This window comes from Mus musculus, chromosome 6 (assembly GCF_000001635.26).
Source record: "Mus musculus strain C57BL/6J chromosome 6, GRCm38.p6 C57BL/6J".
In the NCBI taxonomy this organism is placed as follows: domain Eukaryota; kingdom Metazoa; phylum Chordata; class Mammalia; order Rodentia; family Muridae; genus Mus; species Mus musculus.
The window spans coordinates 120,980,723-121,007,102 of record NC_000072.6 but is presented as its reverse complement, the minus strand read 5'-3'; the positions used below and the strand labels follow the sequence as shown (position 1 = coordinate 121,007,102).

The following is a 26,380-nucleotide window of genomic DNA, read 5'->3' as shown; positions in this document are numbered from 1 at the left end:
GTGAGTTTGAGGCCAGCCTGGTCTACAGAGTGAGTTTGAGGCTAGCTAGATAATCTCCAATCCGTCACTTTACTGAGTCCTCTATAAATTGTGATTAATCCACAGTGTCAGCCTGGCTGGCTTTCCTGAGAACGGAGCCATTGTGCAGTGGCAGACAGTGCAGGCTCTGGAGTCAGTCTCCTGCCTGCAATGCTCTGACCGTGGGGCACTTGGGCAGGCAGCTTAGCCTGGCTGTGCCTCCCCTGTGGAAGGATAGTAGCAGTCTTTGGGTTGTGTGAGCACTAAACGAATGGATGTAAAGTGGTCAGAATTGTGTCTGGCACATAGAAAATGTTAGATAAAATTAGAGGTGGTTTGGTTTTTTTTTTTTTTAATTCATTCAAAAAGCAAAAGTAATAAAGTTGAGTTTAGGAAAGAGAATAAGAGGCTACATTAAAGCCAGCTATACTGGCATATCCTATAATCCCAGCACTTGAAAGGTGGAGGCAAGAAGATCAAAGGTTCAAGGTCAGGGTTGGCTACATGAATCCATACCTCCAGAAGAAAGGAGCATTAATGATTGATGAAGCACACAAAGCCCAAGCCTGTGGCAGTGAGCTGTTTCAACCAGACAGAGAGAGAGTTCTTTCTGTCCCTTTCCTGTGGGAGAAAGTGAGCTCTAAGAGGCTAAAGAGTCTGGAGGTTGGCGTAGCACTTAAGCTGAGATCTCATCTCAGCTGTGCTCTCGCATCAGGTACTGCCTCCCTAGAGGATGCAGTTTTCTAGAACATTCTTGGAAGTTACTTTTTGGCTGGGATCTGAGCCTTAAACCCTTTATTTTGTTACGATTTGGAGCAGGATCCAGTGCTGGTCAGCTAGGAGTCAGAGCTTATGATCTGGGTTTCTATCTTAAGAAAAAATAAGCAATAATAAGTAATTAGTATTCTTGAATTATAAGCCTCAGGCCAGTGAAATGGCTCAGCAGGTAAAGGTGCTTGTGGACAAGCTGATGACCTGAGTTTGAGTCCTGAGACCCACATTGTGGAAGCAGAGAACCAACTCCTGCAAGTTGTTCACTGAGCTCCACACGTGCCAACCTGTGCCTGTCTACAGACATACACACACACAGACTCAGATACACACACACATACAGACAGACACACACACAGGCTCAGACACACAAACACACAGATACACACACACACACATACAAACAGACAGACACAGGCTCAGACACACAGACTCAAACACACATACCCACAGACAGACATGCACACATATATACACACATACTCACAAATAGACACGCATACACACATACTCACAGATAGACATATACTCACAGACACACACAGAGACAGACACACAATACACAAATAAATGTAATTTTTTTTAAATTTAAAAATAAATAAGTGCCGGGCAGTGGTGGCGCAAGCCTTTAATCCCAGCACTCGGAAGGCAGAGGCAGGCGGATTTCTGAGTTCGAGGCCGGCCTGGTCTACAAAGTGAGTTCCAGGACAGCCAGGGCTATACAGAGAAACCCTGTCTTGAAAAAAACCTAAATAAATAAATAAACAAATAAAATAAACAAGCTTTATGGTACAACCCATAGTGTGAGCTTTAGAATTATGTCTCTCTTCTAAGTAGCAGTCTCAGAGACAGGCATCCTCCAAGGTTGCAGCAGTCCTCATAATTTGCCATGACCCACCTGGCCTCAGTCAGATTCCAGTCCTGGGGAGTGGGGAGAATGAAATACAAAACACCCGAGATGTGCTCGATGAACTAGGTACTAATATATTTCATCTTCTGTTTACTGATGGCAAAACCCAAAAAAAGAACAGAGTGGCTTATCACAGATTATGTGAAAGGTACGGTGGACAAGCTAAAGACAAAACAAACAGGAGGAAAAGATACATAAATCAACTGCTCACCCACAGAGAAGCAGATGGTGAGCTGACCCTTTGCTGGTCACATGTTCCCCACAGTGCCATGTCTCTGAGTACTGGCTGCATGCCAGCAGCTGGTGAGAAATCTGGGGAAATGTGACGTTTTATAAATATTATTTAAAGTCCATAAAATTCTCTGCGATTTTTCCACCATTGGCTTTAAATCTGGAGTACCCAGGTTAGAGACTCAGTCACTAGCTGATGGGTTGTTGGAAGGCAGCTAGTTATTGGGAGTGCTAACTTCATTAGTGGCTTACCTCACAGATAGATAAACAAGTTAATGGCATTACTGGGTAATGCCATTAACTTTAGGAGGTGAAGCCTGTTGGAAACTGGAGTCACAAGGATGAACTCTGGGGATGTACCTGTCCCTGGCCTGTCCCCCATGCTTTCTCTGTGCCTTGCCATCTTGAAGGGAACATCTCTTCCCCACCACTGTGATGCCCTGCGTCAGGGAGGCCCAAAGCAATGGGACCAAGTAACCTTGGGCTGAGGCGTCTAAAATCATGAGCAAAGTAAACATTCCTCCCTTTAAGTTATTTTCCCAGCTTTGACAACGCTGACCTAAAACTGTAAGAAACACAGATAAAGGCATATGTCAGCTATTTTTAAAATGAAGAAAATGGGGCTGGAGAGATGGCTCAGCAGTTAAGAGCACTGACTGCTCTTCCCAAGGTCCTCAGTTCAAATCACTTGGTGGCTCACAACCATTTGTAATGAGATCTGACACCCTCTTCTGGTGTATCTAAAGACAGCTTCGGTGTACTTAAGATTAAATGAGTGAATGAATGAATGAATGAAATGGATAGGGGTTAGGCCGATGATTCAGTGGGTAAGAGCACTTGCTCTTCAGGCTTAAGGAGCTGAGTTTGAGTCCTCAGGATCCACATAAAATAGCCAGGCATGTCCCTGGCTGGTAGGTGAAATGGCAGACTTCCAGTTCAGTGAGAGACCCATCTCAAGGCAATAAATCAGAAAGCGATAGAGGGGAATACACCCTGGCTTTCCTGTGCATTCACCTGTACGCTTAACGTGTGTGCATCACACACGTACAACACAGGGAGATGTGCCCAGGTCACCAGGGAAGAGGAAAAGGGAAGAAGAGCTGCCCCAAGCCTTCGTTTCCTCTGCCTTGTCTGGCCCCTGGGCTTACCTTTTTGGAGTCTCTCTTGGCACATGACAAAGTAAGGCAAGCGGCTCCTGATACAGCCTTTCCCAGGGTGCAGCTCCGGAGGCAGCTGCTCTCAGGGTAGGGCTAATGCTCAGGACAGATTCGGATCATGTGACTCTTAGTTTGTCCCAGCACTTGTGTTGGGAGGGGGAATGGGTCTTTCAAAACTTTTTGGCTGCACTCTCCTTGAGAGATAGCATCACATTACATAGGACCCAGTAAATGCACCTAGACTTGGCTGGAAGGCCTAGCAAACCATGTTTGGCCCTGGCTATATTGAAGCACACCCTGGGTTTTATTCAGTCTCTTGTTGTGTACATATGCGCACGTGTGCACATGCATGAAGTTACATGCCACAGCCCATGTAGAGGTCAGAGAACAACTTGGGAGTCAGTTATCTCTGTCCACCTTACTGTTTCTTCTAATTCACACCATACTCCAGAGTAGCTGGCGTTATAAGCCTCTAGCCAGTTCTCCTGTCTCCGCCTCCCTTCTGTCTCTAGGAATGCTGGGATCACAGGGTCCCACCACCATGCCCTGCTTTTGGCCAGGGTCCTAGGATTGAAGTCAGGTTGTCTATAGCTGACTCCTTTACTTCTAACATTACTTCTAAATCATCTCTGTAGTTCCTTGTGTTACTTTTAGCACATGTTATATAGTTCCAGCCTGCCTTGGACCAACCAATGCTAGGGAGGGGAAGGGTAGGCGCCCATGGCTGTGGAGGGGAGTGGACAGTTCTTTCGGGAACTTTCAGAAGCCTTCCTGGCTCCACCCTGCATTTGTATTGGCTCTTGCCTTCCCTAGAACTGCTGCTGGGGTTTTCATGTGACCATGTCTTTGTCCTCACACACTACTACTTTGTTTGCTGGCTCTGTCTTGCAAGCCTCACATCTTCAGTCTGGGCACTGATTGGAGGCAGCTCAACAACCCTTCACACACCCAAAGGGGAAGGCCTCTGCATCAGACACAGGAAAAGGAGGCTGCAGGCTGGCCTTTCTGGATTGCAGGGGTAGCTGGGAGCTAGGGGTTAGGGATGGGGGGGTTCGCAGCAGCATCCTGTGACCAGCAAGCCGAGTTCACAATTGTGGAGTTCTGCTCACTCCTCTTTTCCTTGCTTCTTGCTGTCTGCAGGCAAATTCTACTGTAAGCCGCACTACTGTTACCGACTATCTGGCTACGCGCAAAGGAAGAGGCCAGCGGTGGCTCCTCTGTCTGGAAAGGTAACAGCTTCCTTCCTGGGAGCGGGACTGTTAGATAGTCTTGCCTGTCCCATGAGTGGACTTGAGAGGAACTGCAGTTGACTGCAGACACAGCAGGTTTGCACGCATCTAGAGGTGCTGGTCTCAGAGGCGATGCTTAGGGCCGATTCTGAACAGAAGGGCTGCTCACCCTAACTAACTGTTTCTCCCCCCGAGGTCATAGCCCTTTTCCTTATAGCTGGAGAACAGGCGGCCTCTGGAGTCCCCCCTTCCCCCTTTTTAAGCCCACACCCCTGAGCATCTGAGGGCCAACCCCTGCTCGCCACCCTGGAAGGCCAAGCTGCTCATAGCTGGCTCTGCCTGCTGCCTTTTTAAGGCCTGCTTTCCTGGGGTGATGTCCAAGCCCTCAGCTTTTTCTTTTCTGCTTCAGTGAGACTGGTCTGTTCTCGTTTTCTCAAGGTGGCCTGGAGTAATCTCTTCTCTTTTCTTTTTTTTTTTTTTTTTTTTTTTTTGGGTTTTCGAGACAGGGTTTCTCTGTATAGCCCTGGCTGTCCTGGAACTCACTTTGTAGACCAGGCTGGCCTCGAACTCAGAAATCCGCCTGCCTCTGCCTCCCGAGTGCTGGGATTAAAGGTGTGCGCCACCACGCCCGGCAAGTAATCTCTTCTCTTCACGGACAGCCTTCAAGCCAGTTACCCGGTGGCTTGGGTTGACGGCAGAGGGAGGGTGAGAAGAAGGTGTACTCTTGGCCTTCTGTGTCCGTGAAGTCTGCAGCATAGGTCCTGTCCGTGGCAGGGGAAATGCCACTTTGTACTGAATCTGTTCAGACTCTTCTTTTAAGCATTGCAGTACAATAACTGCTCACGCTATACAGCAGTCACACTGTCTTAAGTCATCCGAAGAACGCTTAAAGTCGGCAGGAGGATTCCCACGTGTCATATGTACATGCGTCACAGAGATGATATCTGAGAGGATCAGAGATCTCCTCTCCTAGGGCTCCGCAGTTCAGTACTAACAGACAGACTAGCCAGTCTCCGGGGGTCATTGCCCCTCGAGCCCCGGGGGGCTGCAGCCAGAGTCACTGTTCTTTTTTTTCTCATGGACTCTTCTAGGAAGTCAAAGGAGCCCTGCAGGATGGCCCCACTGCAGATGCAAATGGACTGGCCAGCGTTGCCGCCAGCTCAGCCGAGAGAAGTCCAGGTAGCCTCACTTCCTTGTTTGGCTGGGTGGTGCGTCACTCTCTTGGCCTCTGTGACAAGGCCAAGGGGGTGAGCCAGCACCTACAAACCAACATCTCTTCAATTGGGCACCAAGTAGCCCAAAACCCCCTGGACTCATTTTTCATGTGTCAGCTGCTGGCGTTCGGGGTCCCCTTCCTCTATGGCCTGTCAGAGGTGCTGGTGCAGATCGGAGGGGAGTTTCACTGGCAGACTGTGAGCCAGTGACGGTGCTGTCTGGTAAGTGGGGTTACCCCCACAACCCACAAGACACACCGAGGTGCTTGTTGCAGACCCTACAGGTAAACAGGAACCCAAAAGAGCTGCTATGTCCTTGACCCCGGGGCGAGCCCAGCGTGATAAGCTTCTGTGTGGCCCCTGTATAGGGCCCGTTTCGTGTCACAGAGAACCTGCCACACAGACTGTGTGGCCCACAGTCTGAATGTGTTCACTGCAACTTGGAAGTGTTTTCGTCCCATTTCCCAGCTAGGTCCAGTCTGTCCATGTGACAAGGGCCACCCTAGCCAAATCCCTTTAGGCATCTGGGTTTCCAGTGAGGGTCAGGACCCACATGCCCCACTCTCCTTATCACTTCCTGTGTCAATAGCTTGTACCATCCTACCTCACAAAACATGCCAACCCTGTCCGTTGCAAGGCAGGATGGGGACCGCTTAAAGCATGATGGCTGTAGAGAATTGTCTTGCTTTTTTTCCTTAAAATTTCCCTGTCTGCCATTGTATAACTAGCCACAGTTCTGTACACTACTGAGAGGTCCTTAGGCCCCTGTGGTGGCCCCAGACATCTCTCGGGGGGTCACTCTTTATGTATGAAGTCTAGGGCTATATTTTCCTGTCACACATTTCCTCTCATTTAGAGCAAGTATATCTTTTTACTTGTCTTTATTTTATTTTATTTTTTTGTGCATGGTTTCCGAGATAGATTCTTACTGTGTAGCCCTAGCTAGAACTAGATATGTAGACGAGGCTTGTCTCAAACTGACAGAGAACCACTCAACTCTGCCTCCCAAGTGCTGGGATTAAAGGGGTACGCTACTATGCCCAGCTACAAATCTATCTTACACAGCCAGGTACAAACTCAAATAAAAATGAAAGATTGTCAGCCGATGCCAGAAGCTACTGAGGAGCAGATAGAGAGATGCTTTCCATGGTGGAGGAGGGAGGAATATTTTCTAAGCTTTCAAATAGAGCTGCCTCTGTTGATAAAGGGAGGTGCTGACACAGCCAGAGGAGGGAGAATGTGCCCTGGGCTTGGCAGGGGCACTATGTGGGTGGGTTGTGTTAGGCCTCCAAGGCACAGAAACCCCAGCCAGCCCCTGCGAATGTGACTACAGCTTCTCTGTTCCCTTCTCATGTTCGGGGAATCTTTCTTAGATACCCTGCTGGTTAGACTCAACAGTTTATAGCCATGCTCAAGCTAGGGGCGACTTGTAGCCCGATGAGGTCTGCCAGCCCTTGGTAGTAGTATTTCTCGGGAGTTGACACTCCCAGAGCACAGCCTGGCAGATGAGAATGCCCTGGCCCCAGACACAACTTTGGCTTCACACTGGAATGTACACACAATCATGTGAGAGCACCACCTAATAGCTTTGCCAAGGAACCTGACTACTCAAGCAAACAAAAGGCTCCACTCTCCCTATGGGTAAAGGGTGCACGAACATCCTTTTTAAAAGAACTACAAATGATTTTGCTAACTCTCTTGGCTCGTTCCTTTTGCATCTGTGCCTGTCTAAGGAAAATGTTAGGGGTTTCAGATTTTTTTTTTAGACACTCAAAAATTGAGGGACCTATGGATAGGAGAAGCATGCTCTATAAAACACAGAAAATACACTTGCCAGTGTGGTTAAAGAGTCAAAACAAACAGGAAAGGGCCCAAGCTAGAACTTGCTTGCAGAATAGCAAGAGAGGGTCAAGATCTGGCGCCCCAAAATATCCCAGGTCTGAATGTCCAAAGTGAGGCTGGCACTGTACCCCTAGCCCAAGGGACTCCCTACAGAGGGAGAGCAGACTCTGCAAGTCATTGCCCTGAGTCCTGGACATGCTCAGAACCCTGGCACTCGATCTTGCTAGCCACTGAAGGCCGGGGTGGGGGTGGGGGTGGGGAGGCAGAATTATGAGTGACATTTTATAGGTGCCATGAGATTGGTTTCTGTTTCTTCTTGGGTAGAAATGCCTTTTTCCAATCCCACATTAGCTTTGAGTGCTTGGCCAAACTTGCTCCAGAAAGCTTCAGGCAAAGCCCAGTGCCTCGGGCTTCCAGAATGTGTCAGAGAAGGGTTCTTAAGCCCATGTCCCATGTGATCGCCCATGTTCCCTAGAGCTCACGGGGTTGGGGCGGGGAGGGCAGGAAGAGCTGGGCCAGGCTGGATTGTGGCCCTGCCTCCTGGTCCTGTACCTTCTTGATTTCCTAGCTCTTCGCTCTTCTCCCTTCTGTTCTTTCCCCTTAGGCAAGAATTAGTGCTGTTGTATAAACAAAATACCAGCCACAAAACTACCCCCAAATGACAATATGACCCTCCTTAACCCCTTGTAGAGAGCCCTGAGTAGGCCTTAACACGCTGTCTTCCTCTGGTAACCTCGTCTGCAGCTGCTGTCTGACCCCTGTTTGAGACAATGTTTCTGGTATTTCTGTCTGTAATGTGCGTTTAATATAGAAATCCTCGTTTTGTTCTCAAACCTGTAAATGCTTTGTTTCCAAACCACCTCCTCTCACTGCTACAGATCAGTGGGCCTGGCACAGATTTCCTTACCCTGGCCTCACAGTACCTGCCTGGAGTTTAGAAGTCTGGAAACCGGACAAAGGGAAAAAAAATCAAAAACGCTGGGCGGGATGGCTGTTCTCTTGGGTGCACGCCCTTGGTTGCAGATGGTTTCTTTTCTAGGTAGAGGAATCCCATTATGCAGAATGAAAAGTGAGGCACAAGGCACATGGGTGGGAAGGGAAAAGGAGAGCTTTTCTCCCTGCGTGCAGACAAGAGCAGGAGAAGCACGCTCTGCAGACATCTGCTGAGGAAGTGTCTTTCCTGGAGAAGCTGTAGTTACCAGTGGCACTGGGCTGTCCCCTAACCCCAGGTACTCTTCAGTGGTACCCACTGGCTCCCACAGTTAGGGAACACAGGCACGGGCCCACGCGAGCCGGAATAGCCACACGCTACAAAGAATGCGTACAAAGACCCTGGGCCTCTGCCTGACGAGGAGGTTGGGATCCTCTCGTGGCTTCCTAGGGCCCCTTCCCTTCAAGGCTATGGGAGAAAAAACCCAGGAAAGGAAATGCTGTGGAACAGCTGCCATGCCGTCTGCTTCCCAACCTGACCGCCAGAGCCAAAGCTGAGCAGTGGTACTGTGTGAACCTTGAACACACCTCTCAATGTAAATGTGTATATTTATGTGTGTAGATGGGTTTTAGTTCAGTGTGTAGGCAGATACTATTTATCTATACTGTGCCCTAACTGGTAACAGTGAGACTGTTTATAAAGCTACTAGTCTGAAAGCCATAGGAATTTTCTCTGGAAGCTTGCCCTGGCTTGACTCCCCCAGCATAGCCAGGATTCAGAGGGAGCCCAGCCACTAGGCATGGCCTCCTGTGGGGCATAGATGCGGGGGCCAGGTCTCTGGGGTGGTACACACCCCTACACTCAGGTAATCAGTTTTCCTCATCAACAAAGCAATAGTCTTACTGGTGCGGGGACCAGAGAGTCTCAGATACCTCCTTTCCCTCAAGTCAGTCTGTGGTCTAAGTGTTAGCTCCACTGTGGCCGTCTCAGATAGCCATTGTCTTAGTATTCACTGGGCCTGGCTGCTTCCTGCAGGACAGTGGAACCCATTAGGCCCTCTGTGCCACTGAATACTGGCCAGTGAAGTAAAGGGGTTCGCTTTTAATCGCCCAACTGTTCTCTTGGGGTGAGGCAGGAGACTGGCAGCAAAGACTGCCCAGAGCTGTGGTACATAGAAGCCAGAGTGCGGAGGACCAGCTGTGCCAAGGAACACTTTGCCTGTCCACTCTGACCTTCCCTAAAGCTTTTAATTTGCCCTTGTTTTTAATCTGTGCTGTTGTGAGTTGTTTTTTTTTTTTTTTGGTGTGTTGCTTTGTGAGTTTTTTTTTATTTAATTGTGTAACTTTGTTCTTGCCATTACTGTGAAACCAAGGTGTGTGTGCTTTAAGGGTTTTTTTCTCTCTCTCTTTTTTTTTTTTTTTGGTGTTTTGTTTTTTTTTAACAAATGTTACATTCTTATTTAAGAGAATAAATTCCAAACAATCTTCAGGTTTCTGAGTTTTTCTTTTCTTTCTCTTTTTCCTGATTGGAGGGTGGGAAAGGAAGGGAAGGCTCATGCAGGTGTGGAGCGCGGGCTGTGGAAGCCAGTGTTTCTCAGAACCCTGACTTATGCTGAGGGTAGGGAGGGCACAGATGGCCCTGAGGACCAGGTTACCCACCTAGTGTAGTGTCCCACTAACGGAAGGACCTTGTGCAGGGTGTGGCATGCTGCGGGATGTTTCATTTTGCAGCAATTGTAAATAGAGAAGAGCAAGGAGAATGTTATTCTTGCCCATGTCTCCCGGGTTTACTGATCCAGCATAAGGGACCTCAGGATTGGCAGATGGAGGATAAATATCTGCACAGAGCCCAAGGCTGCTGAGAGGACATGGCGCCAGGCGCCATCCTCAGAACTGGGACTGGTTAGGTGCCCTCAGGCGTTATGACTGGGGTCCTGCTGACACTCAGCATCCTCATTCTCCAGCTGGCGTCTCTCCTGTGTTGTATCATCAGGGACCTGAGTCACAGTGTCTCCTTTCACTGGACGACTGCCCTCAAGCCTGGAGGGGCCAGCCTGTCCCACTCACACACGCTGAGGCTAGCCAAGGAGTAGTGAGACCTCTGCCATGTCAGCATGCCAAACAGGGCCACAAGTGGGCACCTTGGTGGATGAAGTACTCCATACATACTGAGTTTCTTCTGTTGAGTCTGGGGAAGTCTGGGTGTTGTCCCTTGCTGACATTCTCCAGCCAGCAGCAGACCTCTGAGAAGTTGAAGAACATCAGGCTTCTTTGTGGAGTTGGCACACTGGGCCAAGACCCTCCCTGCCACACTAACCCATCCCTCTTTCTTTGAAATAGTGTTCTGTGCCCGCAGTGGAATTGAGGAGAGAGAGGTGGCAGGTACAGGGGCTGGCCAAGAGCCAGTAATAAGAGAGGATCATACACTCTAACCCTCTGCTGCCCTCGCCATCCCAGACCTAATGATGAGGGGAAGAGGGCTGGGGTCATTAGGACAGTGTACTGATTTGCCTAATAGCTGATGTGATTCTGTGCAAAATCTTGTAAAGTTCCTGGGAAACCTCCAAGGGCACTTGGTTTCTTACTGAAACATCTTGAAATTGTTCTCTTTTTCTTATACATTCCCTGGTGGCTTTTTTAATTAAGACACTCCCTGGCACAGAGGCTGAGCACAGACTTGGGAGAACAGACTGTACAAATGACCACTCTCTTATTTTCATGCTGAAGTGGAGGGCAGGATGGTGCCATGTGAATACGGGGCCCTCTCGAGTGTGAGTCAGAAGAACCCACCCAGTGGGGAATCTCACCTCAAATAGGTGGAAGTTTTAGGGGAACACTGGATTCCAGCCCCAACCGTGGCTTCACCTCACAGCTCATATGGGCAAGCATCTAGCAAGTGCCAACAAGCAAATGACTCATGATGAACTGGGGGGTAGGGACCCCACTGACGTTTGGACCTAGGCTACGTCGAAAGCCTGGCAGCTGCTCCTGTCCCCACCCAATCTCGGCAGCCACTCATTGTTTCCTCCTGACATAGTTCCAGAGGGTGTAGAATTGATTGTGCAAAAGCACCCTCCGTACACCTGAGGAAGGGAGGCGGGCCTCTATTGATAGGGAGCAACCTTCAATTACTTCCGGGTGTTCCTGGCCACGTGTTCACCATCTCCCTTTCACTTCCTGTGGGTCATCTTTTTCTCAACTTTGCAGAAGTGGTTTGTCAACGGTTTTGAAAGCATCTGAGGTGCTTTAATGAGTCTAAGGACAGTTGGCGAGAGATGAAGCTTTACTCTAGTTAAGGCTGAGTTTAGTTCCCTTGACTTTGATGGCCTTTTCCTCCCAAGGAGCTGTTCTCAAAATATGGGCAGAACATTCTCCAACGGTGAACATTCACTGTCCGTAGTAGTGGAGGCTTAGGAAAACTTGAAGGAATGCAGGACCGCGGGTCTGGCCTGCTCCAGCTTATCCCGGGATAATCATTGCTAGGGGCTGTACAGATGAAGTCAGGATTTCTGTTGGCCTCTCCTGGTTTCTTTGCTTTAGCTTTTCTCTGTACTTGGTTCTTTGTGATCGTACAGTATATGTTAAATTGTCCACAGTGACTTGTGACTGGCTTCCTCCTCCTGGGCTTCTGTGAGATACCAGGATTAGTCCCTCCTCATCGCAGTTACTGCAGAAGAAATGGAGCCTGAGTCCTTGTTTGTCCTCACCTGTGACTGTTCGTCCCTAGTAGCTAACTTTACGTGCAGTTTTCCCTGTCATTAGAACCCAGCATTTTTGTGCCCAGTATCGTATCCCTTCCTGAGACTCTAAGGTCGGGGGGTCGGTTGCTGGCTTACCTCTTTTAAGGCTCATTCCTAGAGAAACTCGACCTTGGTGACAGATGCTCCTTCACATAAAAATAATTACAGGAGACCAGTGTTGCAACTCAGTGGGCTTTTTTTTTTTCTTCAATGCACTCATGACAACTATTTGGAGAAAATTCTAGAAAGAGGAATCCCCTTGGTGTTGAGTATCTGCTCAGATTGAAACTTGAAAAATGAGTTATGAATCAGACTGACTGGAACATCAGAGAAGGGTGCTCATCAATGACATTGGTGTCCCTTGAAAGGAGATTATAATGGCACCTGTGTCATTTCCTAGGACTGCCAGCATCTACAATAGCAGGTTAGAGAGGCCAGCTGTGTGGTTTCTTTCCCACTGTTCCACCTCCCGGAGACCAGGCTGGTGGGCTCTGTGTAAAAGGCACGTGCTCTCCCCTAGAGTTGAGTCTGATGAGAGTGACTGAGTCACCAGCTGCCTTCCTCTTCTCTGGCTCGTGTTCTGGGGAGCCGACACTGGCAGGAACCATGTGACACACAGAAAGAAGGAAGGGAGGGAGGGAGGAAGGAAGGAAAGAAGGAAGGAAGGAAGGAAGGAAGGAGGCTCCGGGTCCTGCTGGCCTGAGTCTGTGCAGTCTCCAAGAAACAGCTGTACTGGTGTGGGGTGAGGGTACACAAGACTAAAGCCAAAGTCCTCCTGTTTGCTACATTGCCAGGAGTCAGGAGCAGTCTTTGGGTTCCAGTTCTGCATCCCCTGAGAAGGATCTGAAGGACTATCCTCAGAAACACTATAGAAAATTAGAGGTTTGCGAACCCCTCTTGTCTTCTTCCATGATTGTTGCTCTTCAGCATGCCTGCCACAGCAGATCACAGAATATAAAGTCGGAGGCTAGAGATACGGATGAGTGACCGGGTAGTTGTTTTAGCCTGCTCAAGGCCCTAGATTGAATCCCCAAATCCCCAGTTCCATTTAAAAAAAAAGATAAAAAAGAAGAGAAAATCACTAAGGTGTAGTGGCATGTGTCTGTATTCGAGCATTCAAGAGGCTGAGGCTGAGGTAAGAGGATAGCCGTGATCTTGAGACCAGCCTGGGCTACATTGCCAGCATCACACCAACTACATAGCAAGATTCTGCCTCAAAAAAGAAAAGTAGCCAGGCAGTGGTGGCGCACGCCTTCAATCCCAGCACTTGGGAGGCAGAGGCAGGCAGATCTCTGTGAGTTTGAAGCCAGCCTGGTCTACAAGAGTGACTTCCAGGACAGCCAAGACTACATAGAGAAACCCTGCCTCAAACAAACAAAAAAGTAAAATTAAGTAGAGAAATAGGAAGGCACACGATGGTGCTGACGACGGCAGTACCCATGGGCAGCGCTAGCTGTGTGCCAGACACTGTCTGGGTGCTCTGAATGCACTCGCTAAGCCCTTCAGTGGTCTGGGTTAGAAGCAGGCACGGAAACCAAGGAACCATAGTGGGATGTGCCTGTGTGCCCACTGTGTACACAGATTCCCTTTGCCCCTACTCTGTCATCATACCCTTGAGAGAAGAGCTCTCTGAGAGCGAGAGCTTTGCCCTGGTGTTTCTGTGAAGGTGCGGATGCACCCTGTACATCGGCAGGGATGCATCTCTTTATTACAGGAAACACAAGGCGCCTCTTTTGGGGGGAGGGGGCAGTGATTCCCAGGGCTGCTAGTGGAAAGTCAGAAGACGGCAAGACAGAGGGTTTCATCACGGATGATGTAAGAGGATCATCAAACTGAGGAAGGGAACAAACAACCACGAGTTACCTGTGAGAAAGTGAACTGGAGTCACATCAGATACTCACACCGAAGGCCATAGGGTTGACGGTGATGCGGGCCCATCTGTGCCTCCAGGGGGAAGCCTGTCGTGCCAGCAGGCTTATAGGTCTGTCTGTCAGCTTCATTTCCTTACTTCTCTGCCTCTTACTTTAACTTTTCCAGTGTAGGGATGGAACCTAAGCCTTTACCCATGCCAGGCAAGTGGTACCCGAGTACCGCTGAGCCAACTCTCCATCATCCCTTTGTAAAAACCTCCAGTGATGATTCACAGCTCCATTCACAGTCCTCATGAGAAATTACTCTCCCTGCCTGGCTCTGTGCGCTGTTGGAGTACAGGGAAGGAGAGACGTGTTTTTGTACTGACGATCTGAGGCAAATCACCTGTAGCAAGAGAAAAGCAAACCTCTTGAGTGTTTAGGTGCTGGGCATTGCCTTTGGGGTCTCCTGCTTGCTAAGGACAGGCACTTTGCCGTAGAATCACACCCCAACCTCTGGAAGTTATTCTCAGCAGACTTGAGCCAGTTCCGTTTCAAAGCTCTTATAGTGACCAACTGCTAAATGTTGCGCTGGGTGTCCGTGTTATCCCAGTGAGCAGCTCTGGTTTTGCCCCATTGGATGGAATTTGGCCAATCATAGAACGCTTGCAGGGAAGTCTCTTGAACATGTGTGGACACGGCCTTGCCCTAGCCCTGGAAAGATGTGCCACAACAGAGAGCCGCAGAGCTCCTAGGCAGAATGTACTTAGCAAATGAAAGACAGAGGCAAAGAGAAAGATGTTTTCCTACATGTGTCCAGCCCCTCCTGGGTGTGGTGAGTGGGCCTGCTATAACATGGCTGCTCTTCTGCTCAGCTGCAGGCTTGTGGCACTCCTGAGAGAAAAGGGATAAAGGGGATCAGTTGACTAGACCCATCCTTCAGTCCCTGGAATCTCTCCTTTGGGGTTCCCACACAAGCCAGACCTAGAAAGCGGGTAGGGGTGTTTGATTGGCACCATGGGGGATGGGCAGTCACCTTTGGAGGTGAGGTGGGATGGGGCTGCAGATAGTGAGAGGTGTTTGGATCATGTTCGCAGTCTGCTGCATGGGACTGATATGGCTCGGTCTCTGGCGTCTCTGGTTGCTTCTCTCTGGACACAAGCCAAAGGCTGTCTCTTAAGCATGGCTGGGCCTTCATATCTTGCCTTTCTATGACTTGGGTCAGCACCTTAGGGGAGTTGAAATTTATCTGTAAGATAAAACAACACGTGAAAAGCCTGCTTGAAAGAGAGCCTCATGATACATTAGCAGTGTTGTTAATGGGAGAAGGTAGATTCTGTACTTTAAACGATGCTTCTTTGCCTTCCTCAATACAGCGCTGCATGCCAAGGCTGCCCTTTGGCCAGATACTTAATAATAACTAAAGAGACATTCTTAAAAGCATACTCCCATGAGACCAGGCAGACTGAGAGTCCCTCAGTCACCTAGCAGCAGCCGAGGTACCCTCGACATTCATAAGATAATAAGCACATAAGATTCATAAGCACTTCAGCTTGAGGCATCCCTGTGGCCTTCCTGGGTACACTGCTAGTTTATTTCCTTTGGGGTCTCTCCACTCGGCCTCTCCATGTGGTATTTAACTCAGAATTGCCCAACTCTTTTGGTAATCACATACCCCTAAAATAGCTGAGTTTCCCTTGGACCCACAAGACCTACTTCTCTCAATGCCTCTATATAAAAACACAGTTTTCCCATCAGACATAGGGGCTGGGGATGTAGCTCAGTTGGTAGAGTGCTGGCCTAACATACAGAAAGGCCTAAATTCCATCCCCAGCACCAATAAAAACCATGGTGGTGCATAATCCTAGCACTTGAGAGGTGGAGACAGCAGGACCAGAAGTTTAAGGTCATCCTCGGCTACATAGAGAGTCTAAGGCTAGCCCTAGGGTTCATGAGTCTCTGGTGTTTTGTTTTATTTTTATGCCATGCATGGTGATAAACAACTTTAACCCCAGCAGTTGGGAGTCAGGCAGATTTATGTGTGACTTCAAGGCTAGCTTGGTCTACACAGCACATTCCAGAACAGCCAGAGCTACAGAGTAAGACCGTGTCAAAAAAAGATGTGGTATGGTGGCTCATGCCTGTGATCCGACCACAGGCTGAAGCAGGGGGAGCAAGAGTTTGAAGTCACCCTGGGCTATCTATATATAGCTAGATTTTTATCTTACCAAAGCAAAGTAAACTGCTGGGCAGTGACAAAGCACGCCTTTAATCCCAGCACTTGGGAGGCATAGGCAGGTGGATCACCGAGTTCCAGGTCAGCAGGGACTACTCAGAGAAACCCTGTAGAGGGGGTTGGTGGGGGGGCATGATGCTTCCCTTAAGGCCCTGGATCCCACCCCAGCATCTCATCTACCCCCCACCCCACCCCCAAAGCATCCTTTCCTGTACTGGGTCACTGGGAGAGTTGCTAGTCTTGAAGCACTTGCTGAGCAGTTAGTCTTAACATCATTGAGACCTAGAACCCTCAATGTCATACATTGATCCAAAATCTAGAACCTTCTAAATATAACATCATACGTGGAAAATCTCATACCAAGAAACTGCCATACACAGTTATTTAAGCTCTCACACAAAGTATCCTGAAACACTGTATATGAGGTAAATATGAATCTTAAGTGGATTTTGTGATCATTTCCAAGGTATTTCATTATATGTAGACAGAAAACCCTACGTCTGGGACATTTCTGGTCTTAACGTTTCATTTAAGGGACATTCAGACTGTTGGGCTAGATGAAGGTTTTCGAGGTAGCCGTTCAGTGGATGTTGTAGATGGCATTCTGTCGTGGTACCTGACATGCTTGCCACCTTAGCCCTTCTCCTGCCTCACAGAAGACTGTGTGGTGTAGAGAAATTCTTTGAGCAGACCTGTCGGAGGGGAGCTATGCAAATACAGAAGTCACTTTGCTGGACCAGGGAGGAAACTCCCATTCCCACGTAGCAGCGTCAGTCTGGGTGTCCGCTTAGAATCACAGTCGCTGTGAAGGTATAAACATGTGAGCTTATCAATGGCCCCACCATGGTGGCTGATGTGCTTAGAGGAAACGGGGGAAACGGAAGACTGCCCACACTGCCTCTGAAGGTTGCAGGATGCAGGGGGGGAGGGGGAGGCCTGGCTTTCGGCCCTCTTCTCAAACAAATATGGAGGAAGATTGGACACCTTCGTGGTAAAGCAGTGCTGAGGCAGGGAGTGGCCATCTTTTATTTCAGGATATCAGGCCAAGATACTTCCCAGTGGAGTGCCGTTTGTTCTGTTAACAGCTAAGCGGGACTCCTACATAGGCAACTTTAGCCCAAAACGGGGAAGAGGATGAAATGATGTCCAAGTTGATTCTTTCCTGTATTGTAAGAGCTCAGCTCAGTCCCTGAAGCCAATCTGCAGCGTGCTGCTGGTAGGTTTTGGTTTTGTTTTATTTTGGTAGGGAATCTTTTGTTTTGATTTTGTTTGGTTTTCCTGTGAGACTCCCCCGCCCCCCTTTTACCTTGACTGTCCCCAATGCCTGAGCTCAAAGGAATCTTCCTGCCCAGCCTCCCAAACAGCTGGGATCAGAAGTCCGTGGTGCCACACATGGCTCTGTCTGCAGGTTTATATTCCAAAGGTTTCTATTACTGCATTCTAAGTAAGACCATGGTTCTCTTGAGAATGGCCTCACTTCAGATGGTTTGATCTCTAAATCCCAGTGTATGAGGAAGCAGGCGAGAATGCAGCTCATTTCCTGCATGCCTGGGAGAGAGTTGAAATGGATCCCTTCCTACCAGAGCAGAGAAGAAGAAACCCAGGTCCCATTGTGGCCTCACAGTGACGGAGGCTGTGGGTGAGGACAAATTCCCAGTTCCTCCAGGTGACTCTGACCAGTCTCGATGTAGATGTGGAGTCTACACTATGCTGCCAGCCAGGTAGCTTTTTCTGTAGGAGTTCTCATCCTTAACATCCCCCAGAGACCTTATAGGTTAGCTGTGTGGATATGTGGGGAAAGCCCAGAAGCGGCTGGCTCATGGTCTGAAAGAAAAGCCACAGCCCAAATCCCCAGCAGCTTTTGATAAAAGGAACAGGGGGTGCTGATGGTGGGTCTCAGTGGAAGAGGAATGCTTACATTAACCAGACCTGACTTCAGTCTTTAGCACCAAAAGGGGGAAAAGAGAAACCACTTAAGGGGAGATCTCTGAATGACAGAGTAGCAGGCCAGTGTATCTCAGATAGACCAGTTATTTCAGGCCAGAGTATCTTGTGGGGACCAATCATTTCAAGGCAGAGTCACTTCTTTGGTTTGTTTTGTTTTTTTTTTTCAAGACAGGGTTTTTCTGTATAGCCCTGACTGTCCTGGAACTCACTCTGTAGACCAGGGTGGCCTTGAACTCAGAAATCTGCCTGCCTCTGCCTCCCGAGTGCTGGGATTAAAGGCATGCGCCACCACGCCCAGCTCAGAGTCACTTCTTAACAAGGCTTTAGCTGGCATCCAGAGTCACCAGTTCCTCCTACCAGCTGTGTGATACCATCATATTCCATTAGAAAGCAGGCTTCCCTGGTGGGTGGGGTTGGTAGTTAGATGAATGAATCCTGGGAGCCATGTTACTTTAGGTCCGGTGGGAGGACACCACAGAAGACATCTCGGTTCCCTGTGCCTTGTCCCTTACTCTCATCAAATTCAGGCTTTACTCGGGCTTCCCTAGCAGAAACAGTCGACCTCATCCAAACATAAATAGAACAGCTATTGTAGGAGGTAAGGTAGAGAGACTGGGTCACCAGTACCCATGAGGCCAGAGGGATTAGCCAAGTGTCCCACAGCCAGGAGGTCACTACGGTTTATACCACATTATCTCACTGGGAAAAATAACTAGAAGGGGCCAAAAAGTCCCAACACAGGGAATAAGCATGGAGGAGGTAGAAACTACTCATTGTTGACATGTATAAAAAGATCATACTGTACCCCATAAATATGTGCAGCTGTTAACGGTGCATCGCTAGTTTTATTAGAAGGAAAAGGGAATTGGGAAAATGAGCCAGAAATGAATTCAGGATGGTGGGGGGAAGAGAGAGCCTCAAGATGGCCTGTGTGATACACGGTTGCCCGAACCCCCCACCCAGCACTGGAGTTTTGGAACACTGCAGGAAGGGCAGGGAGAGCAGGTGCCACTGAAGCCTGTCTGCATCCCTCGTGCTCCTTGTGAATCAGACAGCTACAAATAAAGGATTCTGGCAGCTCTCGCACATCAGCTGAGAGCAGGTTGTCCTGTTAGCAAGTGCTGCTTTGGGGATGATGTATGGAGCTCCCGTGGGCAGCGGCTGTTCCAAAACAGAGCCTCAGGTCAGGCCCGGGACCTTTTTCCTATTTAGGACGCAGCCAGATCCTGGGAGCTCTTCCCCTTTGGTATGCGTGAGGCTGTAATTGGCCTCCCTGTGACCTGAGATCAGCCTGTGCTGACTTAGAGACAAATCAGCCTTGGAACTGATTCCAGGTCTCTCGTTCCACTTTTAGCTGGGAAGGCCCTCCGCAGCTGCCATCTGACAAAGCATATGATGTGGAGGGAGGTGGCCATCCTTCCTAATGAGGCTGGCTATGCCTCCTCACCTACTCAAACCAACTTCTGCCAGCCTTGTTTGTTTACTTGTTTAGAAATACAGTCTCCATGTGTTACACAAGCACTCCTGGCCCAAGCGATCCTTCTGCCTCAGCTTCCTAAGTGGCTCGCAAGCTTCAAAGCATTTTAAATACCAGTGTGAAGACTGCAGCGGCTGCTCATTTTCATCCCTTATCTCTTGTGGTTCCTTCTCCCAGACACTTAGCCATGCGCGTGTCACAGGAGGGTGTGTCCCAGTCCAATGATGTCACCACGAAGGCCTGTACCACTCCGCTTCTTCCTTCCCTGTCTGTCTGTCTGCTAGCTCCTTGGTCAGGACAGAGAGTCGGGGATATTAATCTTAATTTCACTGGCATTGTGTTTGCCACAGTGCTTTAACACTGTGGATTGCAAATGTGCGGGCGGGCACACTGGACGTCACCTTCCCTTTGGGAAAGCTGAGCCTCTGTGGGACCCCAGTCCTTGGGATTCTCTGTCTAAGTAGTCCCTTGTCACTGAAAGCTGGGGTGAGCCAGAGCTCTATGTGAGTGGGTGCTGGTGGGCCAGAGGGCAGAGGCAGGGCTGACTCCCTCCTCTTTCTGTTTATGGGTGGGTGGCTGGTTGGTTGGTTAATTTTTGTGGCAGAGTCTCTAGTCCAGGCCAGCCTGAATTCCTTATACAGCCAAGAATGACCTTGAATTTCTGATCTGCTATAATACCTGATGTTTGTGCTGCTGGGGGTTGCTAGGCAGTCGCTCTTCCAGCTGAGCTGCATTAAGGCTTTTGCCTTAACCCTCTACCCACTTCTATGTGAGACAGGGTCTCACTTTGTAGCCCTGGCTGGCCTGGAATTCACAGAGCTCTGTCTGCCTCTGCCTCTGCCTCCCGAATGCATCTGCCAGGACACCCAGCTTCACCTTCACTTTTGTTTGATGGTTTTGGGTTTGAGAGACAGGGTCTTGCTATGCCGCCCAAGCTCGTCTCAATGCTCCTGCCTCAGCCTTCCTGAGTGCTGGAATTATAGTTGCAAGCCACAAAGTTAGGGCTTCTGCCTTATTTTTTTTTTTCCAAAACCTCCAGCAAGCTAAAGTTATCAGAGCATCCTTCCATAGCACCAGACATGTGAATGGTCCGAATAGCTCTGACTGGTTCTATTTTTTGTTATTTGTAGCATCTCCCTTCCCTGGAGTCTCAGGCGCTAAGCTTGGACTGCCAAGTTCTGACGCTTGATGTCCCATCAGCCTGCAAAGCTTGTAGACTCTGCAGAGGAATAACACCAGGCAGAGGGCAGAATGCCTGCTGTGCCAGACTCCAGCATGTCTGTTTTAAGACATTTTCTAATATAAAAAAACCACAGCAGGGCAGTACAGTGAGGCCTGGGAAGGGAGCAATGACTAGGACTCTACAAGTGCCCTCTCTTTGTGTCACAAGTCCAGGGACAACATGGTGGCCTCTTGAATTACTGCCATCCTCTTGAAGTTCAATTTTTAGTCCCGCTGCCCACAGACTGTATGACCTCAGGCACCTAAGTGTGTGTGCACTCAGCTAGTGCTGGTTAACTGCTTAGTCCTCCAGAAGACCTTCCCTGGGTACCCAGGACAGACACTGCTTTCTTAGGTACCAACGGTCCCGGGAGCATACATCTTTCATAGTACTCGATAACTTATGCCTGACGTACTATCCGTAGTCTATGTAAGAATGGAAATGCTTTGCATCTGCCATCTTCCCAGGGGCCTGATGGAGTTCCCAGCACAGAGTAAGCATCGCCACGAACACAACTTCGCTTCTCCCCTGTGTTTCTACATGGGTGCTTCTTCACTCCACCTCGCTGGGGTTAGAACAGACCAGTGGCGCTGGTTTGTCCTGAAGGGATGGTTCATACTCTTTTCTTTCTGCTCTATATGAATGGAGCTCCTGGGAAGCTTACGCTTGCTTTGTGTCTGATCTTCTCTCTGTCTTTCATGGAAGAGCAGTCACAGGCTGAGAAAGAATCTCGCTGTGTGTGGTCAGGGCGTCTGCTTGCTCATCTTTGTTACGTGGAGCTCGTGGGTGTCGATGGAGAAGGAAAGGACAGGTGAGCCAGCACCTGGAGCCTGTGCCCTCCTGAGCCTGGGCAGGCAGCTTTGTTTTGGAGAATGTGTTGGCTGCCTGCCCCTCTCTTGTACTCTGTGCACTTAGCTCCCAGACACCCTCATCTTGGATTTGTGAGCCAACTTAGCATCACATTGCATTGGTTTTCAGTAAAGAGTCTCCAGTCACTTTGGAAGCTGATGTTGTGGAAGAGCCAGAGTCGGCAGCAGATGTGCTAAGACTGAACCCTGCACCTGACTGTATTTGTAGAAAAACTCTCTCATGCCCTGGCAAAGGAGTTGAAAACACAGGCTGAGGCTATAGCTCCTTGCTTACCCAACATTAATGAGGCCCTGTGTTCAGTCCCCAGCACCAGATGAACCAGGTATGGTGGCACATGCCTCTAAATTCCCAGCACTTGGGAGGCAAGAGGATGGACCTTGGCTATAGTGAATTGGCTAGCCTGGGCTAGAGATCCTGTCTCAACAACAAAAACCTGCACACAACAGAAATGCCAACCATCAAAGCATTTCCTATCTCAGAGTTGCTAAACTAGTTTAGGTCTGCCTGAGAAGATGCCTGTAGTCCCAAATTGGGCTGGTATAGGACTGCATGCAGAACTCCAGTGTTATCTCCGGTGCTTAGACTTTGTCAGCAGTTAGAGACCTGCCCTAGTCAGAGCCTGTGGTCATTCCTGACCCTCTCTCACCTGGGCTCTGCCTTTTCTTTTATAGACAAAACAAAAACCAATTTCCGTTATTATTGCTAAGTGTGTGTATGATGTGTGTTGTGGGGGTGGGGGTGTCACAAAGCATATGGGGAGGTCAAAGGGCAACTTCATTGAGTGGCTTCTCTCCCTCCGCCTCTCTGAGAGTTCTGGGGTTGAACCCAGGTCGTCAGGATGGTAAAGTGCTTCCTGCTTTGCTAGCCTGTTCCTACCTTTTCTTAGTCACTGTGTATCTTAAAGCACAGGTGTGTGTGTGCTTTTAACCCAGGGCTGCCACCTCTTCCCTTATGTCTACATAGGGTGACTGAATTTATGGTCCAGAGCAAGTGGACATCGACTCCTGTGTGTGAGTGCGCAGGACACAGGCACAGATCTTACTGGGCATCAGCTATGTGGCTTCACCCATGTTTGCTGAATGCTGCCCTGTGGGAGAAGAGGTGGGGAATAAACTGGGGGTGGCGAATAAACTGGGTTTCTCTAGTCGGTACCCTCACATCCAGCTCTGGGAGGCAGGTGTCATCCCGGCCACAGGCCAGGGTACGACTTTGAGAGGATTAGAGTGTTTGTAAGCTCCTGCCATGTTCACTGCTCTAGAGGCAGTGGGACCTGGGAAAATGTTAAAAATGAGGCAAGGTAAAGTGTCATGCAATTGCCAGCTTTATTCCGCATCAGACAGTTTATACTCCGGGGGTTAGGAAAAAATCACTGAGTAAAAGTTCCCGTGAGTTCAAGCTGTGTACAGTCACAAGGACAAGCTGCATGTGGTGAGAACATGTTTTTTCCATAGAGGCATATAAACAAGTAACAATAGCCGGTTATAATGAGTAATCTCAAGTAAGCTCACTCCTCTGCGCTACAACTCCGAGGCGCGCGGTCTAAGAGCAGCTCCTTGTTTTGAAGAAACTAAGGTCACAAGACTCTAGTTTTATTTTCCTGGGGTTTTCTCACAAGCATTCAGAATTCTCCACATGAGACTCTCCATCCTTGGATGGCATCAGCACTTCCAGTCAGTGGTGGAGTCAGGATCTGACCTGGGTTCGTCTCAGTGTACGGGTGTGGTGTCGTGACGCAGCAGGCGCACGACAGAATACACAAGGGGCCTCTGACCAGAGCTGGGACAGTGGCAAATGTCAGGAGGAACAGTGGTAGCGAGAAGGGAGACAGGACCCCTGCTGTGGACCGAAGGAGACTCGAGTCAGGGATGCTTTGTAGCTGGTTTGAGTTTTAGAAGCACCGTGATCCTATAGTGTTTCTCTAAACGCAAACCATGAGGTAGAAATGGTAGAATTTTTAAAAGCTCTCTCCTCGTGGTTCTAACCAACAAGCAGAGAGCACTGACAGATAGATGCTCAGACCCCTGTGTGAAGAATGACAAGGGCAGAAAGCTGTGTGGTTTCACCTCGTGCATGCTAACAGAGAAGGTGTACTTGTGTGAGGGCATGCTTAATGGGCAGCGCCTGTCCCACTCTGCCAAGCTTGGCCCTACTGCACAGCCATGCAGAGGGCTCAGGGCTCAGGGCTTAGCACTGCCACCATGGTGTGTTTGTCCTGCAAGATATTTGTCAAATGCGTGGCAGCAGGACACAGGCCGATCCTGTGTCACAGCTCTACAAGAACCCTGAGCAGAGTCCTACCAGACCTCAGTCCATCTTTGTGGGGGATCACTTGAAGTATGATACCCTCTCTGTGACTCTTTTAGTCCCTGGGGATGAGAGACCCACCTGAAGGTCCTGGACAGATGCTTTCCCCCACCCAGTCACTGTTACTTATAAGTCACTGGCATCTTCTCATCTTGACTTGGCTGGGAGCAGATGAGGATGTGTGGTCTTTGTCTCTCCTACTTAGGGAAATGTTGCCCTCACCCACAGCATCATTTCCTGTCCTCGGGCCAGTCCTTCCCCCATGGTCTGATTTCCAGGAGACCTGTGCATCCTTTCCTGAGTGATGGGTTATGGCTGCCTCAATGGTCAACATTCCCTTTTTTCATCCAGCACCATTTCCCATCATCCATTGCTGGAGTTCAGCTTCTGCCCTCCGTCCTCAGTTGCCGGTTTGCTTTTCCCACAGGTACCAGCATGAACGGCCTGGAGGAGCCCAGCATTGCCAAAAGGCTGAGGGGCACCCCCGAGAGGATCGAGCTGGAGAACTACCGCCGATCTGTGAGGCAGGTGGAGGAGCTGGAGGAGGTACCCGAGGAGACACAGGCCGAGCATAACCTGAGCAGCGTCTTAGACAAAGGCACCGAAGAGGATGTGGCCAGCAGGTCAGCTGATGCCCGTGGTTTGCCTGGCTACATGGTTCCCCGGGGCAGTGGCTTTACTGGGTGCCCAGATTCAGCTGGCAGCAAAGGAACTTGATAAGCAAGGGAATTTGAACCAGTTTGATTGGGTTGGAATCTTAGTTCTTCTCTTACCAGCTGTGAAACCTTAGGCAATTCCCTCGGTTTCCGAGGCTGTAAGGTAACACCGCTAGTGCCTTCCTCAGCGTCAGTATAAAGGTTAAGGAACAGGTAGGAACACGGTGTTGAGAATGGTCCTTAGCATGTCTAAGCATTTGGAATTTCCTCTGGGTGCTGCTGATCATGTGTGTTGGTGCGAGTCCTAGGAATAGGTGTGGGCCACCTGTTTTGTCCCCCTGTAGTGGGGAGAAGCTGACGGTAACCAGGACAAGACCTGAACTTCCAACTCCAATTCCCAGATCCAGGCCCTAGGCTCTTCCTGTTTTCCCTGCCGCCCTGTGACCCTTTCTCCCCACCATCTAGGTCAGCCGTCATTACTCTGTGTCCCTGTATATCTAAAGCAGTGTAGGTAACCATCCCTATGGAGCAGGGCTGGAAAGAGTCACAATCTGTAAGACTTCTGAGCACAGCCCACTCCCCTAGCTCTTTGTGAATCATTTCGCAGAAAAGGGAAGTAACATTGATCCACCAGTTGTTGCTTACAAGTCTGCGGGAGAGGAAAGGCCATCATAGGAAGGAAAGCAAGCTGGAAACAGCCTGCCTCCACAGAGCCAGTGCTTGCACAAAGGGTACCAGGCTTGGAGTAGAGGTGACTCACCCCTGGTGACTCTGAAGCCTTCACAAAGCCACCTAGCGGTGGGCAAAGAGAAGAACAAAATCTTTGCATGCCAGCGGCCACACATCTGGCTTCCCAGTCAGTGTCAAATCTGTTTAGCCGATGAGTGATGTGACCAAGCCTGCATCCTCTCACCCCAGCAGTTGTTCCTGTATGTGATATCCTCTCGTGGTCCAGAGTTTCCTGTGTCAGTAGAGAAGGGCATGGGAGAGACCAGGATGGCAAGGATGGGCGGAGTCAGTCCAAGCCAGACTCCTCTCACAGGGCTCCCATGCCGGAGCTGAGGCTCCAGACCAGGAACTTTTACTTAAGAGGTGATGGGCAGATGTATCTTTAAAGGTGAGAATGTTTGCCAGAGCATATCTCTGAGCAGAGCCCCGTGCAGCTGCATCCCAGCAGAAAAACCTGGGGCAGGCCCTGTAGTAAGGCACCCCTTGGACTGGCCCCACCTGGGAGCCAGCCCCCTTGTTGGTATAATTCCCGGGTTTTCACTGACCTGAGGCCTCAGTCACGTGACTGCAATGCATCCAAAGCGCCCACGGGCACACACCCCTCACTCCAGTCTCATTGCCAGTCCTGAAGTTCTGCCAAGCACACTGGTAAACCCTTTAGCAGAGCAGGTGGCTTAGCCTTAGGTACGGTGGTGAGATATGCAATCAGCATTTATCTAACATAAAAATGCCCACTTAAATTCTATTAAAGAAAGAAAAACTGTGAGAGCATAGGGGCGGGCTGCCTCAGCGGGAGCACGTTTACCATGCATGATCAAACCATGGTTTCTGTCCTGGGAAGGTCTTTTATAACCATTGAAAAACAAACAAACAAAATCCAGGCAGTGGTGGCGCACACTTTTAATCCCAGCACTTAGGAGGCACAGGTAGGTAAATCTCTGAGTCCGAAGCCCGTTTGCTCTACAGAGTGAGTTCCAGAACAACCAGGGCTATACAGAAAAACCCTGTGTCCGGGCAGGGGGTGGTGGGGAGCCACACACTAAAAAG

At 49.5% G+C, this 26,380-nt stretch overlaps 1 protein-coding gene and 1 long non-coding RNA gene across 24 annotated transcripts in view; one reads left to right on the top strand and one right to left on the bottom strand.

Moving 5' to 3' along the window:
* Mical3 (microtubule associated monooxygenase, calponin and LIM domain containing 3) overlaps positions 1-26,380 on the top strand; it is a 242,212-nt gene that overhangs the window by 166,655 nt on the left and 49,177 nt on the right. For all 23 annotated transcript variants that reach the window (NM_001270475.1, XM_030255261.1, XM_030255258.1 and 20 more), the window contains 3 exons: positions 4,228-4,316; positions 5,408-5,495; positions 24,376-24,571. In NM_001270475.1, coding sequence (NP_001257404.1) covers positions 4,228-4,316; positions 5,408-5,495; positions 24,376-24,571 — 373 coding nt within the window. The remainder of the gene's footprint in view (positions 1-4,227; positions 4,317-5,407; positions 5,496-24,375; positions 24,572-26,380) is intronic.
* Positions 9,605-26,380, bottom strand: part of Gm43915 (predicted gene, 43915) — a 38,655-nt gene continuing 21,879 nt past the window's right edge. The window contains exons 2-3 of the long non-coding RNA NR_138099.1: positions 14,929-15,141; positions 9,605-14,298 (exon numbers count right to left, since the gene is read on the bottom strand). This is a non-coding gene — a long non-coding RNA (predicted gene, 43915). The remainder of the gene's footprint in view (positions 14,299-14,928; positions 15,142-26,380) is intronic.